At 41.7% G+C, this 14,633-nt stretch overlaps 1 protein-coding gene across 3 annotated transcripts in view; it reads right to left on the bottom strand.

Annotated features, from left to right (window-relative positions):
- ADAMTS2 (ADAM metallopeptidase with thrombospondin type 1 motif 2) overlaps positions 1–14,633 on the bottom strand; it is a 278,837-nt gene that overhangs the window by 53,475 nt on the left and 210,729 nt on the right. For all 3 annotated transcript variants that reach the window (XM_059695833.1, XM_059695834.1, XM_059695835.1), the window contains exon 11: positions 1,910–2,055. In XM_059695833.1, the coding sequence (XP_059551816.1) occupies positions 1,910–2,055 (146 nt within the window). The remainder of the gene's footprint in view (positions 1–1,909; positions 2,056–14,633) is intronic.

Below are 14,633 nucleotides of genomic sequence, written 5' to 3'. Positions count from 1 at the left end.
GCACCCTGGGCCCAAGTTACTCCATCAGCATGTGAAGGGGGCAGCTGAGACATTTATTGAGTGCTTGCTGCATGCCAGGCATGCACCACAAGCCGGGAACCCCACAGCCCTTACCCAGAATCCCATGGCCTCTGCAGTTCTAACTTCCTGTCTGGTCAATCTCATCCTGAGGCAAGCATCCCAGGGCTGCATGAGGGGAGTCAGGGGCAGGGCACTTTGGGCCCCTTCCTGCCTCTGCTCCTAGTCAGGATGGAAGCCTAGAGCCCCGGGCAGGAGGTACTCAGAAATTGGAGGCGAAGGCCCCAGCAGGAGCTGGGGTGGCCAGCCCGAGGCACAAGTAACCTTGAGGGACAGGCTCTCCCACTGCTGCAGCCCAGGACACCAGTCCCTTCTTGGCCAACATGGACTTGATCCCTCTACCCAGAGCTATTACTGCTGAGCCCCTTTGGTTCCCTGGTGGCTAATTCAGGGCATGGCCAGAGAAAATGCAGCAGCCTGGCCGAGCAGAACAGGGAAGCTGCTGCAAAGGCAGAGCCTAGCAGTCTAGATGGGCACCAGAGACCTGGGTGGGCTTAAATTTTGGGGCACAGATTCCTCTGAGAAGTTGATGTGAAGCTAGAGACCTGCTCCCCCAGAAAAATGTTCATGCACAGAAAGTCATAATACAATCTTGGATGAGGCCATAGCAGGGTCCAAAGAAGGGTGATGAGGCTTAGGCACCCCAACTCAAATATCTAGGGGTTCAGGTGGGCAGAGGAGGTGAGTGAAGATGGCTGTGGGGAGGCGGGGGGCAGCCTGAGTTGCCCATTAACCTGTATTGCTATGGTGCCCAATTTGGAAGCTAGAAATCTGTTTTCTTTATGTGAAATTCCAGATTTTTAACATTTTCATGTAAATTAAAATCTTTAAAACTCTGGCCAAAGAGAGAAAGACAAAAGCCACATGTCTCCCAGGAGCTGAGGGCTGCTAATGGGCAGGTGGAAGACCAGTGAGTTGACATCTGTGGGGAGTTTTCTTGCACCCAGGTCCTGTTCACATTACTGTATGTGCACTCACAATCACTCCATGAGCAGGCTGCCTGAGGCCCAGGGGGCGGGGCCTAAGTGACCCACCCTGACTTACATGGGGCTGCAGGGGCCCGGGACCCAGGCATTCTGGCTCCACATGGCTCTCTCCATGGGCACTGCCCTGGTGGAGGCCCAGGCTAAGGGTTCAGACAGGAAGAGTGGCCTGGGCATGAATAAGTAAGTAGCTATGGGCCAAGGAGGGGGCATGCACCAGAAAGCCTTTTATAAGGTGGAGTGGGGGGGGGGATGAGAGGGACGGGAGGGGCTAGGGAGGACAGCACAGCACGCCCCAAACCTGGGAAGCAGGAAGGGGAGCATGGTTGGCAATAGGAGTCCAGTGGGCATGGGGGCAGCCTCTCCAGGTTATCTCTTTCCTGGGTAGCTGGGTTCAGGCAGCATGTTGCTGGCCCTGCCCCTTGCCTGACTACAAACAGTTGCTCCCCCTGCTCAGGTTCCTAGCATCCTGGGGACCAAGAGAGCCCTCCTCCTTCTTATTCTTAATTCCTGTTCTCTGCCCCACCTTATGTCCTTGATACACTTGACCAAGAAGGACAGAGCAAGCCAGTGTCTGGAGGAGGGTCAAAGCCTGTGGGGGGATGGATAGCAGGCCAGGAGACCAGGTTTTCAGGGCTCCAGGGCTGGCTCTGCTCCCAGCAGGCTGCGCAACCAGGGCCATGAGGCTTCCCTCTCTGAGTCTCACCTTCCTCCCAGCGAACAGGATGCCAGCCCTTGCACCCTCTCCAGAACTGGCATGCAGCAATAGGGACCGTGCAGGATAGGAAGGGGCCTCAGGAACCACAGCTGCCACCCAGGAGAGCTGGGAAACATCAGGGTCAACTTACTGTGGGTTGTCGCACTGGCGGGTCCTGAACTTAACACCTGTACCACAGGTCCGCGAGCAGGAGCCAAATGGACTCCAGGTGCCCCAGTTGCCATCTCGCTTGAGGATGTCAGGCGTCAGCCAGATGCAGTGTCCTTTAAAGCAGTGCTGAAAGACAGGTCATTCCCTTGACCCAGGGCCTCCTGCCCTCCCTTCAACTTGCTGTGTCCGTGAGGACTGCCTCGCCCTGGAGGCAAATGGGGAGGCAGACCTACTCACTCATAGAAGGTCGAAGCCCCTCAGGAGACCTAGCGAGATGCTGGCCCACCCAGCTTCCCCCACTATTGCCCTGCCCGCCTACCATCCTCAGCACCTTGTCTAGTCAGAGCCTGCCCTACACCATGTCCCTAGGGTGAAGCCACTGGCATGCCCACACAGGGAACACTAAAAAAATGCAAGTAGCTCATCAAGCCTGGGACTCCAGAGACATATAAGATCTACTGTTTAAATTTTTAAAAAGCCAATTTAAAGAAAATATGGAAGCAGGTCAGGTGGTATGCTGATGTGATAAAAATTTATGAATATAGTCAGGATACACTGGCAAGCAGGGAACACAGTTCCATAACTTGAATCTGATCACACTATCCCACCTCCTCCCATGGGAGGAAGCTTACACAATCTAGGGGCCCATTTTAAGGAGAAAATTTTAAAGTTAAAAATACTAAATTAGGTATAAAATGAAATATTAAATTAGAATAAGAAAATACATCACAAAAAATTAAAAATTGAAAAACTGACTAATATCACAACCAAAAGTAAGTAGAAAGAAGGAAATAATAAAGATCAGAGCAGAAGTAAATGAGATACAATCTAAGAACAATACAAAAGATCAAAGAAACCAAGCACTCTTTGAAAAGACTAACAAGATTGACAAACTGTTAACCAGACTCATCAAGAAAAAAACAGAGAGGACCCAAATAAAGAAAATCAGAAACGAAAGAGGAGAAGTGATAACTGACACCACAGAAATACAAAGGATTATAAGAAAACATATAAACAATTATACTCCAGCAAATTGGACAAGCTGGAAGAAATGGATAAATTCCTAGAAACAATCTTTTAAGACCAAATCAAGAAGAAACAGAAAATTGGTTCAGACCAATTACTGCCAATGAAATCGAATCAGTAAGTGGCCTGGACCGGATAGCTTCACAGGTAAATTTAAGTATTATAAAAAGAAATAATACCTCTCCTCAAATTATTCCAAAAAATTCAAGAGGAGAGAAGACTCGCAAGTTCATTTTATGAGACCAGCATAATGCTGATTCCAAAACCAGACAAATATATTATGAAAAAGAAAATTATAGGCGAATATCCATGATTACATAGATGCAACTATCCTCAACAAAATATTAGCAAACCAAATTCAGCCATACATGAAAAAGGTCACACACCATGATCAAGTGGGGTTTATTCCTGGGATGCAAGGTTAGCTCAATATCTGCAAATCAATTGACGTGTCACACCACATAAACAAAATGAAGGATAAAACACATGTGGTAATATTAATAGATACAGAAGAAGCATGTGACAAAATCCAGCATAATGATTACAACTCTCAACAAAGTGAGAATAGAGGGTATATACCTCAACATAATAAAAAGACATATATATATATGACAAACCCATAGCAATGTCATAATCAATGGAAAACAGCTAAAAGCATTTTCTTAAAATCAGGAATAAGAGAAGGTTGTTTACTTTCACTGAAGTCCTACTCACAACAATCAGACAGGAAAAGGAAATTAAAGTCATCCTGATTAGAAAGGAAGAAATAAAACTGTCATTACTTGCAGATGATGTAATTTTATATAGAGAGAACCCTAAAGAATTCACCAAACAACTATTAGAAATGATAAATGAGTTCAGTAAACTAGCAGGATACAAAATTAATATTCAGAAATCGATTGCAGCCCTGGCCGGTGTGGCTCAGTTGGTTGGATGTTGACCCATGCACCAAAAGATTGCCAGTTTGATTCCAGGTCAGAGCACATGCCCAGGTTGTGGGCTTGATCCCTGGTAGGGGGCTTGCAGGGGGAAGCCGGTCAATGTTTGACTCTTACATTGATGTTTTTCTTTTCTTTCTTTCTTTCTTTTTTTTGAACTACTGTGCTCTTTTATTCCAACTTCCTTTCCCAATCATATGCATTAATACTATATTTCTTAAGAGTATCTGAGAAAATTGGCAATCTAGAAAGAAACTCTTCATATATAATTCTTGGTGTATTTAAATACAAAACAGGAAGCTTATGTAAATTTTCTAAGTAGATTCCTTTTTCCTTTCTCATAACCTCAGTAATTTCTGGCTTCTTTTTGAAATCTAGACAAGCTCCTATAATATATATATAGAGAGAGAACCAGTAGGTCATTGTTATCTTATTGCCATTGAATTATTATTATTATTATTGTTATTTTGGCTGGCTGTGTCACAGGTTGCATAATGTAATTTCCAAATAATCTTTTATTTCTCTGAATAAACAAGAGTCTCTATAGTGCTGGTATCTGTGGATGGGTGGTAAGACTTTTTACACAACTTCTCAAGCCAAACTACTGGAAATCTTAGTTCCTTCCTTGCATTTTTTTCTCAGTTTTTTAAAAATTAAATCTTTGTTGTTCAGATTATTACAGTTGTTCCTCTTTTTCCCCCCTAGCTCCCCTCCACCCGGTTCCCACCCCACCCTCTGCCCTTACTGCCCCCCGCCACTGTCCTCACCCATAGGTGTATGATTTTTTTCCAGTCTCTTCCCACACCCCCACACCGCTTCCCCCCGAGAACTGTCAGTCCACTCCCTTTCTATGTCCCTGATTCTATTATATTCACCAGTTTATTCTGTTCATCAGATTTTTTATTCACTTGATTTTTAGATTCACTTGTTGATGGATGTGTATGTGTTGTTCATAATTTGTATCTTTACCCTTTTCTTCTTCTTCCTCTTCTTAAAGAACACCTTTCAGCCTTTCATATAATACTGGTTTGGTGGTGATGAACTCCTTAAGCTTTTTCTTATCTGTGAAGCTCTTTATCTGATCTTCAATTCTGAATGATAGCTTTGCTGGGTAAAGTAATTTTGGTTGTAGGTTCTTGGTATTCATCACTTGGAATATTTCTGGCCACTCCCTTCTGGCCTGCATAGCTTCTGTCGAGAAATCAGATGACAACCTTATGGGTACTCCCTTGTAGGTAACTGACTGTTTTTCTCTTGCTGCCTTTAAGATTCTCTCTTTGCCTTCTGCTCTTGGAATTTTAATTATGATGTGTCTTGGTGTGGTCCTCTTTGGATTCCTCTTGTTTGGGATTCTCTGTGCTTCTTGGACTTGTAAGTCTATTTCTTTCACCAGGTAGGGGAAGTTTTCTGTCATTATTTCTTCAAATAGGTTTTCAATATCTTGCTCTCTCTCTCTTCTTCTGGCACCCCTATAATTTGGATGTTGGTACGCTTGAAGTTGTCCCAGAGGCTCCTTATACTATCTTCATATTTTTAGATTCTTTTTTTTTTTTTTTTTGCTTTTCTGGTTGGGTGTTTTTTACTTCTTCATATTTCAAATCTTTGACTTGATTCTTGCAATCCTCTAGTCTGCTGTTGGATCTCTGTATAATATTCTTTATTTCAGTCAGTGTATGCTTAATTTCGAGTTGGTCCTTTTTCATAACCTCGAGGGTCTCACTAGATTTATTGGGGGTCTCACTAAATTTATTGATGGTTACTAGAAAATTCTTGAAAAACCTTATAACCACGGTTTTGAACTCTATATCCAGTAGTTTGCTTTCCTCCATTTCTGTCATTTGTGACCTGTTTCGTTGTCTCCGCATTTTGGCTGCTTCCCTGTATTGATAGAGTGGCTTTCTGTGCTAGGTGTCCTAAAGGGCCCAGTGGCTCAGCTTCCCCAATTACCTGAGGTGGACACTCTTGGCGCACTCCTTTGTGGGATGTGTGCACAGTCTTGTTGTAGTTAAGCCTTGATTGTAGTTGGTATCACTGAGAGGAATTGACCTCCACGCCAATTGGCTGTGTGAATCAGCTGTGTCTATGGTAGAAGAACTTCTGTGCTGGAGACACCTTTATGGGGCAAGACTTGCTTCAGTGGGGCTTTGGTGCTCACTGAGTCTGCCCCCTGAGTGTGTCCCTTATGGGTCTGAGGAGTGGTAATCTGGATGGTCCCACTCTGACCACTGGGTACACTGGCACTTGGATCTCTAAGGAGGTGCTAATTTAGCCTCTGCGGAGGCTACCCAGCGGGAGCTATGGAGAGATCTTCAGATCCCTCTTCTTTGTTTGGGGTTTGGAGGTGCCCAGATGAGGCCCAGCTGTGAAGCACTGCAAGCTGCTGTGGGGCCTTGGGCTTTGTTTTGGATGTTCCGGGTCTCTCTGACCCAGCTGCAGTTTGTTAGGTAATTTTAGATTGCAAAGGGCCAGGCCATTCATATGCAAAAGCCTCTGCGCACAGCTTGGGTGGGGCATGGTCTCAGGGAATCAACACGGTGAGCAAACAACTATGGCTGATCCTTAGTCCTGCCCTAAGAGTCCCCAGGTGTCAGTGTCCTGTGGTAATCGCTGCAAGCACCTCTGAGAGAAAGCTGCCCTCGAGTTCTGCCCGCTGCCAGACAGTCCAGTTTCTCCCCGTATGAGTCTGGGTCCCCAGAGACTTGCCCAGAGTTGGAGTTCAGAGTGGGAGCTTGTGTCTCCCTCCCGATTGAAAAAGATAACCACGCCCTCTGTTGCCAGCCCTTTCTGCGTGCGCCTCCATACCTCTGCACTTTACTTCTGCACCTCTTCTGAGTCTCAGTGTGCTTTTTCTTTTCTTCTAGTTGTAGAATTTCCACTCAGCCAGCCTTCCTGTGGTTGTGGATGATGTCCGTTTTGTCTTTTAGTTGTATTTTTGAAGTGGTTGTGCAAAGCAGCAATTTCAGGTTTCTCCTTTTCTCTGTTTTCTAAATTTTATTTCAAGAGAAACGATTTTAAATATGATAATGTTACATGCAATAAACAGCAATTATTCAAGAAAAATGACCTTACATATAATAATATTACATGCAATAAAAATTAATATTTCAAGAATAAAAGGATTTTAAGTATAATAATATTACCAAAACTGTACTAACATAGTTGTAGGAAATATTAAAAATCTGCAAATAACAGGATTACTTCTATTATATTCTAGAATATTTATTTTCCTCTGGCTTATTTTTGTTCATCAGTTTATGTTGTTCATTATATTCCACAAAAGAGTGAGATCATATGATATTTATCTTTCTCTGACTTGCTTATTTCACTTAGCACGATACTTTTAAAGTCTATTTTGTTGGATATGCATATTGCCACTTCAGTTTTTTTTTCTTTTCCATTTGTATGGAAATTTTTTTTCCATCCCTTCACTTTCATCCTGTGTGTGTCTTTTGTTTTGAGGTGGGTCTCTTGTAGACAACATATAGTTGGGTTGTGTTTTTGTATCCATTCAGCTACTGTACACCCTTTGATTGAAGCATTTAATCCATTACCTTTAGGGTTATTATTGAGAGGTACTAATTTATAGCCATTTTAATTCTGTATGGCTAGGTTTCTCTCTCTGTTTCTTCTTCTCAGCAATCCCTTTAGCATTTCTTGTAATGCTGGTATGGTGGTGATAAACTCCTTTTTTTGGTCTGGGAAGTTCTTTATTTGACCATCTATTTTGAATGATAGCCTTGCTGGATATAGTAATCTTGATCTCAGATCCTTGCTTTCAATGACCTTGAGTACTTCATGCCATTCCCTTCTGGCCTGTAGAGTTTCTGATGAGAAATCAGGTGTCAGCCTTATGGAAACTCCTTTGTAGGTAACAGTTTTCTTTTCTCTTGCTGCCTTTAAGATTCTCTCTTTATCTTCAATTTTTTCGCATTTTAATTATGATGTATCTGGGCAAGGGTCTGTTTGGGTTCTTCTTGTTTGGGGTTCTCTGTGCCTCCTAAACTTGTGTGACTTTTTCATTTACCAGGTTAAGGAAGTTTTCTACCATTATTTCTTCAAACACCTTCCCTATTCCTTTCTCCCTTTCTGCCTCTTCTGGCACACCTACTATTCTAATACTAGAGGCTCGGTGCATGAAATTCTGTGTGGGTATGGTCCCTAGGTGTGGCCTGTGATCAGGACCATCTTCCCCGGCTGCCCGCAGCTGGCCCTGTATCCCGCCACCATGCACCCCTGGTTTCTTGTTCACCATCTGTGGGTGCCTGGCCAGCCCTTTCATGCCTCTGCTCCTCCTACCAGTCTCTATGCAGTCTCCACCTTCGGTCCTCCTTGGGTATCAGGATTCTCTCCTGTGAGGTTTCCATTGATTATTCAGGAAGCTTTTCCATATTTCAGTTGTAATTCCAGCTTGTTCCTGGGAGCATGCCCATGCAGTATCCTCCTACTCTCACATTGATGTTTTTCTCTCTCTCCCTCTCCCTTCCTTTCTCTCTAAGTAAAATCAATAAAAAGATTTTAAAAAAGAAATAAATAGCATTTTTATACACCAATAGGAAACTATCCGAAAGAAAAATTTTAAAAAATCCCAATTACAATTGCATAAAGAATATCTAGGAATAAATTTAACAAAGGAGGTGGAAGACCCATACTAGAAAAATTAAGACACTGAAGAAATTGAAGATATAAAAAATGGAAGCACATTCCATGCTCATGTATAGGAAGAATGAACATGATTAAAATGTCTATATTACCCAAAGCAATCTATAGATTCAATGCAACCCCTCTCAAAACTGGAGTGACAAAAATGTTCTAAAATTTGATGGCTGTGATGGTAATACAATATCAGATGTATCATTAGCTAATATGTTCTCCCATACAGTGGATTTCCTTTTCATTATAATGGTAGTTTCTTTTGCTGGGCAGAAGTTTTTTATATTGATGTAGTCCCATTTGTTTATTTTCTTCTTAGTTTCCTTTGTCCAAGGAGATGTATCCATACACATATTGCTACGTGAGATGCCTGAGATTTTACTACCTATGTTTTCCTCTAAGATTTTTATAGTTTTATGACTTTCATTTAAGTCTTTTATCCACCTTGAGTTTATTCTTGTGTAAGGTATAAGTTGGTAGTCTAGTTTCATCTTTTTGCTTGTGTCTGTCCAGTTTTCCCAGCATCTTTTGTTGAAGAGATTGTCTTTACTCCATTGTATGTTCTTGCCTCCTTTGTCAGATATTAATTGACTATAATGGTGTGGTTCAATTTCTGGGATCTCTGTTCTGATTCACTGGTCTATATGCTTGTTTTTGTGCCAGTACCAGGCTGTTTTGGTTATAATGGGTTTGTAGTATAGTTTGATATCCAGTATTGTGATTCCCTCCTACTTTGTTCTCTCTCAAGATTGCTGCAGCTATTCAGGGTCTTTTATGGTTCTATATACAGTTTTGGAGTATTTGTTCTAGCTCTGTGAAGTATGCTATTGGTATTTTAATAGGGATTGCCTTGGATCTGTAGATTGCTTTGGGTAGTATAGACATTTTAATGATGTTCCTTCTTCCAATCCATGTACATGATATACACTTCCATTTGTTTGTATCTTTCTCTATTTCTTTTTTCAATGTCCTATAGTTTTCCAAGTACAGGTCTTTTACCTCCTTGGTTAAATTTATTCCTAGTTATCCTATTTTTGTTGTTGTTGTAACAACAAAACAAATGCTAAATGAGATTTTTTTTTAGTTTCTGTTTCTGAAAGTTCATTATTGGTGTATAAAAATGCCATTGATTTTGGATGTGGATACTGCTACCTTGCTGAATTCACTTAAGTCTAGTAGTTTCCTGGTGGTTTTTATGTACAAAATCATGTCATCTGTGATTGACAGTTTTACTTCCTCCTTTCCTATTTAGATGCCTTTTTTTTTTTAGGGCATTACCTGTAAAAAAAAATTATGTTTATTTTGGCAAATAGTACAGAAAGACATCCCAAGAAGATATATTCTTAGTGTGAGGTTTAAAAACTGAGGTTGGATAAAGAAGAGAGAGTAACATTGTTAGGAAGTCTTTAATCAGTAAAATATCCTTTAAGTAGATGAAAAAACATCTATATTGTACATTGGCCAAAAAGTTTCCACTGATTACAAACATATTCCCATTAATAAAAGTGTATGTGTGTGTACATTTTTCTATTTTTATTGTTTAAAGTATTACAAATAGTAGTACATATGTCTCCTTTTTTCCCCAATTAACCTTCCCCCAGCCTCCCCTACCCCCTGGAACATGCCTTCACCCCCCTCCCAGTGTCTTGTGTCCATTGGTTATGCTTATATACATGCATATAAGTCCTTTGGTTGATCTCTTACCTCTCCCTGCCCCCCAACCCTCCCCCGCCTTCCTGCTGTCGTTTGTCAGTCTGTTCGATGCTTCTCTGCCTCTGTATCTATTTTTGTTCATCCGTTTATAATGTTCTTTATTATCCATAAATAAGTGAGATCATGTGGTGTTTTTCTTTCTTGACTGGCTTAGTACACTTAGCATAATGCTCTCCACTCTTCTTGTCTGATTGCTGTGCCCATTGCTTTTGCCCATTTAGTATTATGTTGACTGTAGGTTTGTCATATGTGGCCTTTATTGTGTTGAAGTATGATCCCTCTTTTCTGCTTTATTGAGAGGTTTTTATCAAAAAAGGGTTATGGATTTTGTCAAATACTTTTTCTGCATCAATTGATATGATCATGTGGTTTTTATCTTTCAATTTGTTTATGTGATGCATCACATTTATTGATTTGCAAATATTGTACCAGCCTTGCATCTCTGGTTTTTAAAGCCTGTAGTTATGGGGATTTCTTTTCCCAGCTCTGGAACCCTGGGCTGGGTGTCTGATGTGGGGGTGGGACCCCTTTTTTCAAATGGGCAGCCTCTGCAGGGACGATCTCCCTCCTGATTAAAAAGGCAGTACATGTGGGTGCTAGCCCAGCCCATTCTGCACCTCTGCCCCTTCTACCAGTCTCAATGTGCTTTCTTCTTTACTTCTATAATTTTGAACTTCCATTAAGTCAGCTTTAAGGTGGTTCTGAATGATGGTTTTTCTGTATTTTAGCTGTAATTTTGATATGGTTATGAGAGACAGTGAGTACAGGTGTTTACCTACACCACCATCTTGGTTCCTCCTCTCCTTTTCTTCTTCTTAAAGTAGTCTCTTTAACATTTCTTGCATTTCTGGTTTGGTGGTAATGAACTCCTTTAACCTTATTTTTTTTAATTTTTTTTTTTGGTTTGGAAAGCTTTTTATTTCACCTTCAATTTTAAATGATAGCCTTGCTGGATATGGTAGTCTTGGATTTAGGCCCTAGCTTTTCACTACTTCGAGTACTTCATGCCACACCCTTCTGGCCTGAAGTATTTTTATTGAAAAGTCAACTGACATTCTAATGGGAATTCCTTTGTAGGTAATTTTCTATTTCTCTCTTGCTGCCTTTAAGATTCTTTCTTAGTCTTTAGTATTTGCCATTTTAATTATGATGTATCTAGGTGTGGGTCTCTTTGTGGTCCTCTTGATTGAGACCTTCTGTGCCTCCTGAACTTGTGTGACATTTTCCTTAACCAGGATGGGGGAGTTTTCTGTCACTATTTCTTTAAACAGGTTCTCTGTTCCTTGCTCACCCTCTTCTCCTTCTCGTATTCCCGTAATGCAGATGTTGTTATGTTTCATGTTGTTCCAGAGTTCCTTTAAGCTATCTTTCTGATTTTTATTGGCTGCTTTAATTGGTTATTTATTTTTACCTTGTCTTACAAATCACTGATTCGATCCTCTGTTGCATTCAATCTATTTTTAATATCTTCCAATGTGTTCTTGAGACCCAAACTGCTGTTTCTGACTAATTAGAGCAGGCAAATACTCAAAGCCTCCAGAGACCCACTTCTGCCTGAAGACTGATTGGATTCAGTCTGGAATAGCCTCAAGCAATCATCCAGAGGTGGAGTGAGAGGTTTTCTAACAGGGTGGGGCAATTGCTTCTGCCTGGAGGCTGTTATTCTCAATCTCTTAATGGGCCTTAGAAACTCCACAGGGTGGGTTAAGGGCTTTTCCAATATGGTGGGTCAACTATCTTCCCTCCAGGCAAAAACTGCCTGGATAGCAAAGATTTGCCTGAGTAAGACGACCTCTGCAATTCGAGGGAATGACTCAGCACAGGAAACAGGGGTGTCTTCCTTCTGAGCTCTAACCCCAGATCCCCCCAACCCTTGCTTATGCTTCTACAGCTCCAGTCAACTCTGCCATCCCTTTGCCAGAGCCCAAGGTGAGTGGCTGCACTTGAAATTTTATGTATTGGCCCTTGAGGAGGGTGCCTGCATTTCCAGCCATCTCTCCCTGGCAGACAGCAAACCTGTTACTTTTCACAGCCAAATGTTATGTGGGCACCTTTCTCAGTTGTCATACTCTTTGCTGGGGCCCAGCTTGGAGACTAGATACCAGAGTTCTCAATGGCCCTCCATACCCCCTGAAGAGCTGAGATATCCCTCTAGAACTTAAGCTGCTATATGTGGGAACCTAGCCAGCCCTTTTGTGCCTCCGCCCTTCCTACCAGTCTCTATGCAGTCTCCACTTTCTGTCACTGGTTATCAGGGTTCTCTCTAGCTAGTCTGTACTTGATTATTCAGGGTGGTTGTTTTGTACCTTAGTTGTAATTCCAGTTTGGTCCTGGGAGCACATCTGTGAGCCTCCACTTATTCTGCTGCTTTTTTAAATCTTCCGATGTCAACATTTCAGTTAAAATGTTTAAATGCTTTTCCAGAATCCCAGCAACAACACAGAGTGGTGCCTGGTACGCGGTGCCTTGTTGTGTTGTATTTTGTGCCTTTAAATCAATGCAGCAGATCCAAACAACAGTAGCCTTCTGAGCACCACACCCTCTGTCTGAGGAACAGCAGCTGTACGTGAAACCTCCCCCTACCAGCCAGAAGAGCTACCACAGCTGTGGACAGCACTCACCAGAGGAGCTGCTGCCAACTGAGAAGCAGCTGCTACCGCAACCGCCTGAAGAGCAACCACAGCCCAAGGAGTCACTGCCACCAAGGGAGCAGCCACTGAACGACTAGATATGTCAGTGAGATCAAACATGGTTAGACAAAGAAACACCCAAAGGAAAGAAAAAGAGGACTCGCCAGAAAAGCAGCTAAGTGATACAGAGGCATGCAACATGACAGAAAAAGAATTCAGAATAAGGGTCCTAGAGTTCATAAACTGGACGGAGGAAAAAATCAATAACATATGCAAGAAGCTAGAAGAAACAGATGAAAAAATCAACAACTTAAGTAAGACCCAAGAAGAAATGAAGAGTGATATAGCTGCAGTAAAAAACACCATTGAAAGTATCAACAGTAGACTAGGAGAAGCGGAGGACCGAATTAGTGAATTAGAAGACAAGGAAGCAAAACACACCCAAACTGTACTGCAATTGGAGAAAAAAATTAAAAGACAGGAGGAGAGCCTAAGGGAGCTTTGGGACAACATGAAATGAAACAACATATGAATAATAGGGGTGCCAGAACAACAGAAAGATAAACAAGGATTAGAAAACCTACTCGAAGAAATAATATCAGAAAACTTCCCTGAGGTGGGGAAGAAAAAAGTCACACAAGCCCAGAGAGTCCCAAACAAGGTGAACCCGAAAAGACCCACACCAAGACACATCATAATTACCATGGCAAATGTTCAGGACAAAGAGAGAATCTTACAGGCTGCAAGAGAGAGATGGAAAGTTACATACAAGGGATCTCCCATTAGATTATCAAATGATTTCTCAACAGAAACACATCAGGCCAGAAAAGAATGGACGGAAATTTACAAAGTGATGCAAAGCAAAGGACTGAATCCAAGAATACTCTATCCAGCAAGGCTATCATTCAAACTTGAAGGGGAAATAAGAAGCTTCACAGACAAAAAAAGACTAAGGGAGTTTATCACCACCAAGCCAGCAATGTAAGAAATTCTAAAGGAACTGGTGTAAAAAGAAGAAACAAAAAGCTCAGAAAGAAAACAGCCACACAAAAAAAGAAATGGCTACAAACAAGTACCTTTCAATAATAACTTTAAACGTAAACAGACTAAATGCTCCAACCAAAAGACATCAAGTGGCTGAATGGATAAAAAAACATGACCCATACATCTGCTGTCTACAAGAGACCCACCTCATTAGAAGGGACTCACACAGACTGAAAGTGAAGGGATGGAAAAATATTTTTCAGGCAAATGGAAAGGAAAAGAAAGCTGGGGTAGCAATACTTATATTGGACAAAATAGACCTCAAAGTGAAGGCCATAACAAGAGATAAGGAAGGCCACTTCATAATACTAAATGGATCAATACAACAAGAAGATATAACTCTGGTAAACATATATGCACCCAATGTAGGAGCACCCAAATTCATAAAAAAACTCCTGGAAGGTATCAAAGGAGAGATCGACAACAATACAATCATAGTAGGGGACTTAAATACACCACTGACATCACTGGATAAGTCCGCTAGACAAACAATCAGCAAAGATACAGCAATCCTAAATGACTCACTAGATCAGATGGACTTAATAGACATCTTCAGAACACTTCACCCCAAAGCCAGGGAATATACATTCTACTCAAATGCTCATAAGACATATTCAAAAATAGACCATATATTGGTACACAAGCAAAGTATCCCCAAATTCAAAAAGATTGAAATCATAAAAAGCATCTTCGCAGACCACGA

This window comes from Myotis daubentonii, chromosome 5 (genome assembly GCF_963259705.1).
Source record: "Myotis daubentonii chromosome 5, mMyoDau2.1, whole genome shotgun sequence".
Lineage (NCBI taxonomy): Eukaryota > Metazoa > Chordata > Mammalia > Chiroptera > Vespertilionidae > Myotis > Myotis daubentonii.
The sequence above is the reverse complement of the archived record's forward strand: the minus strand, read 5'-3'. Positions and strand labels throughout refer to the sequence as shown.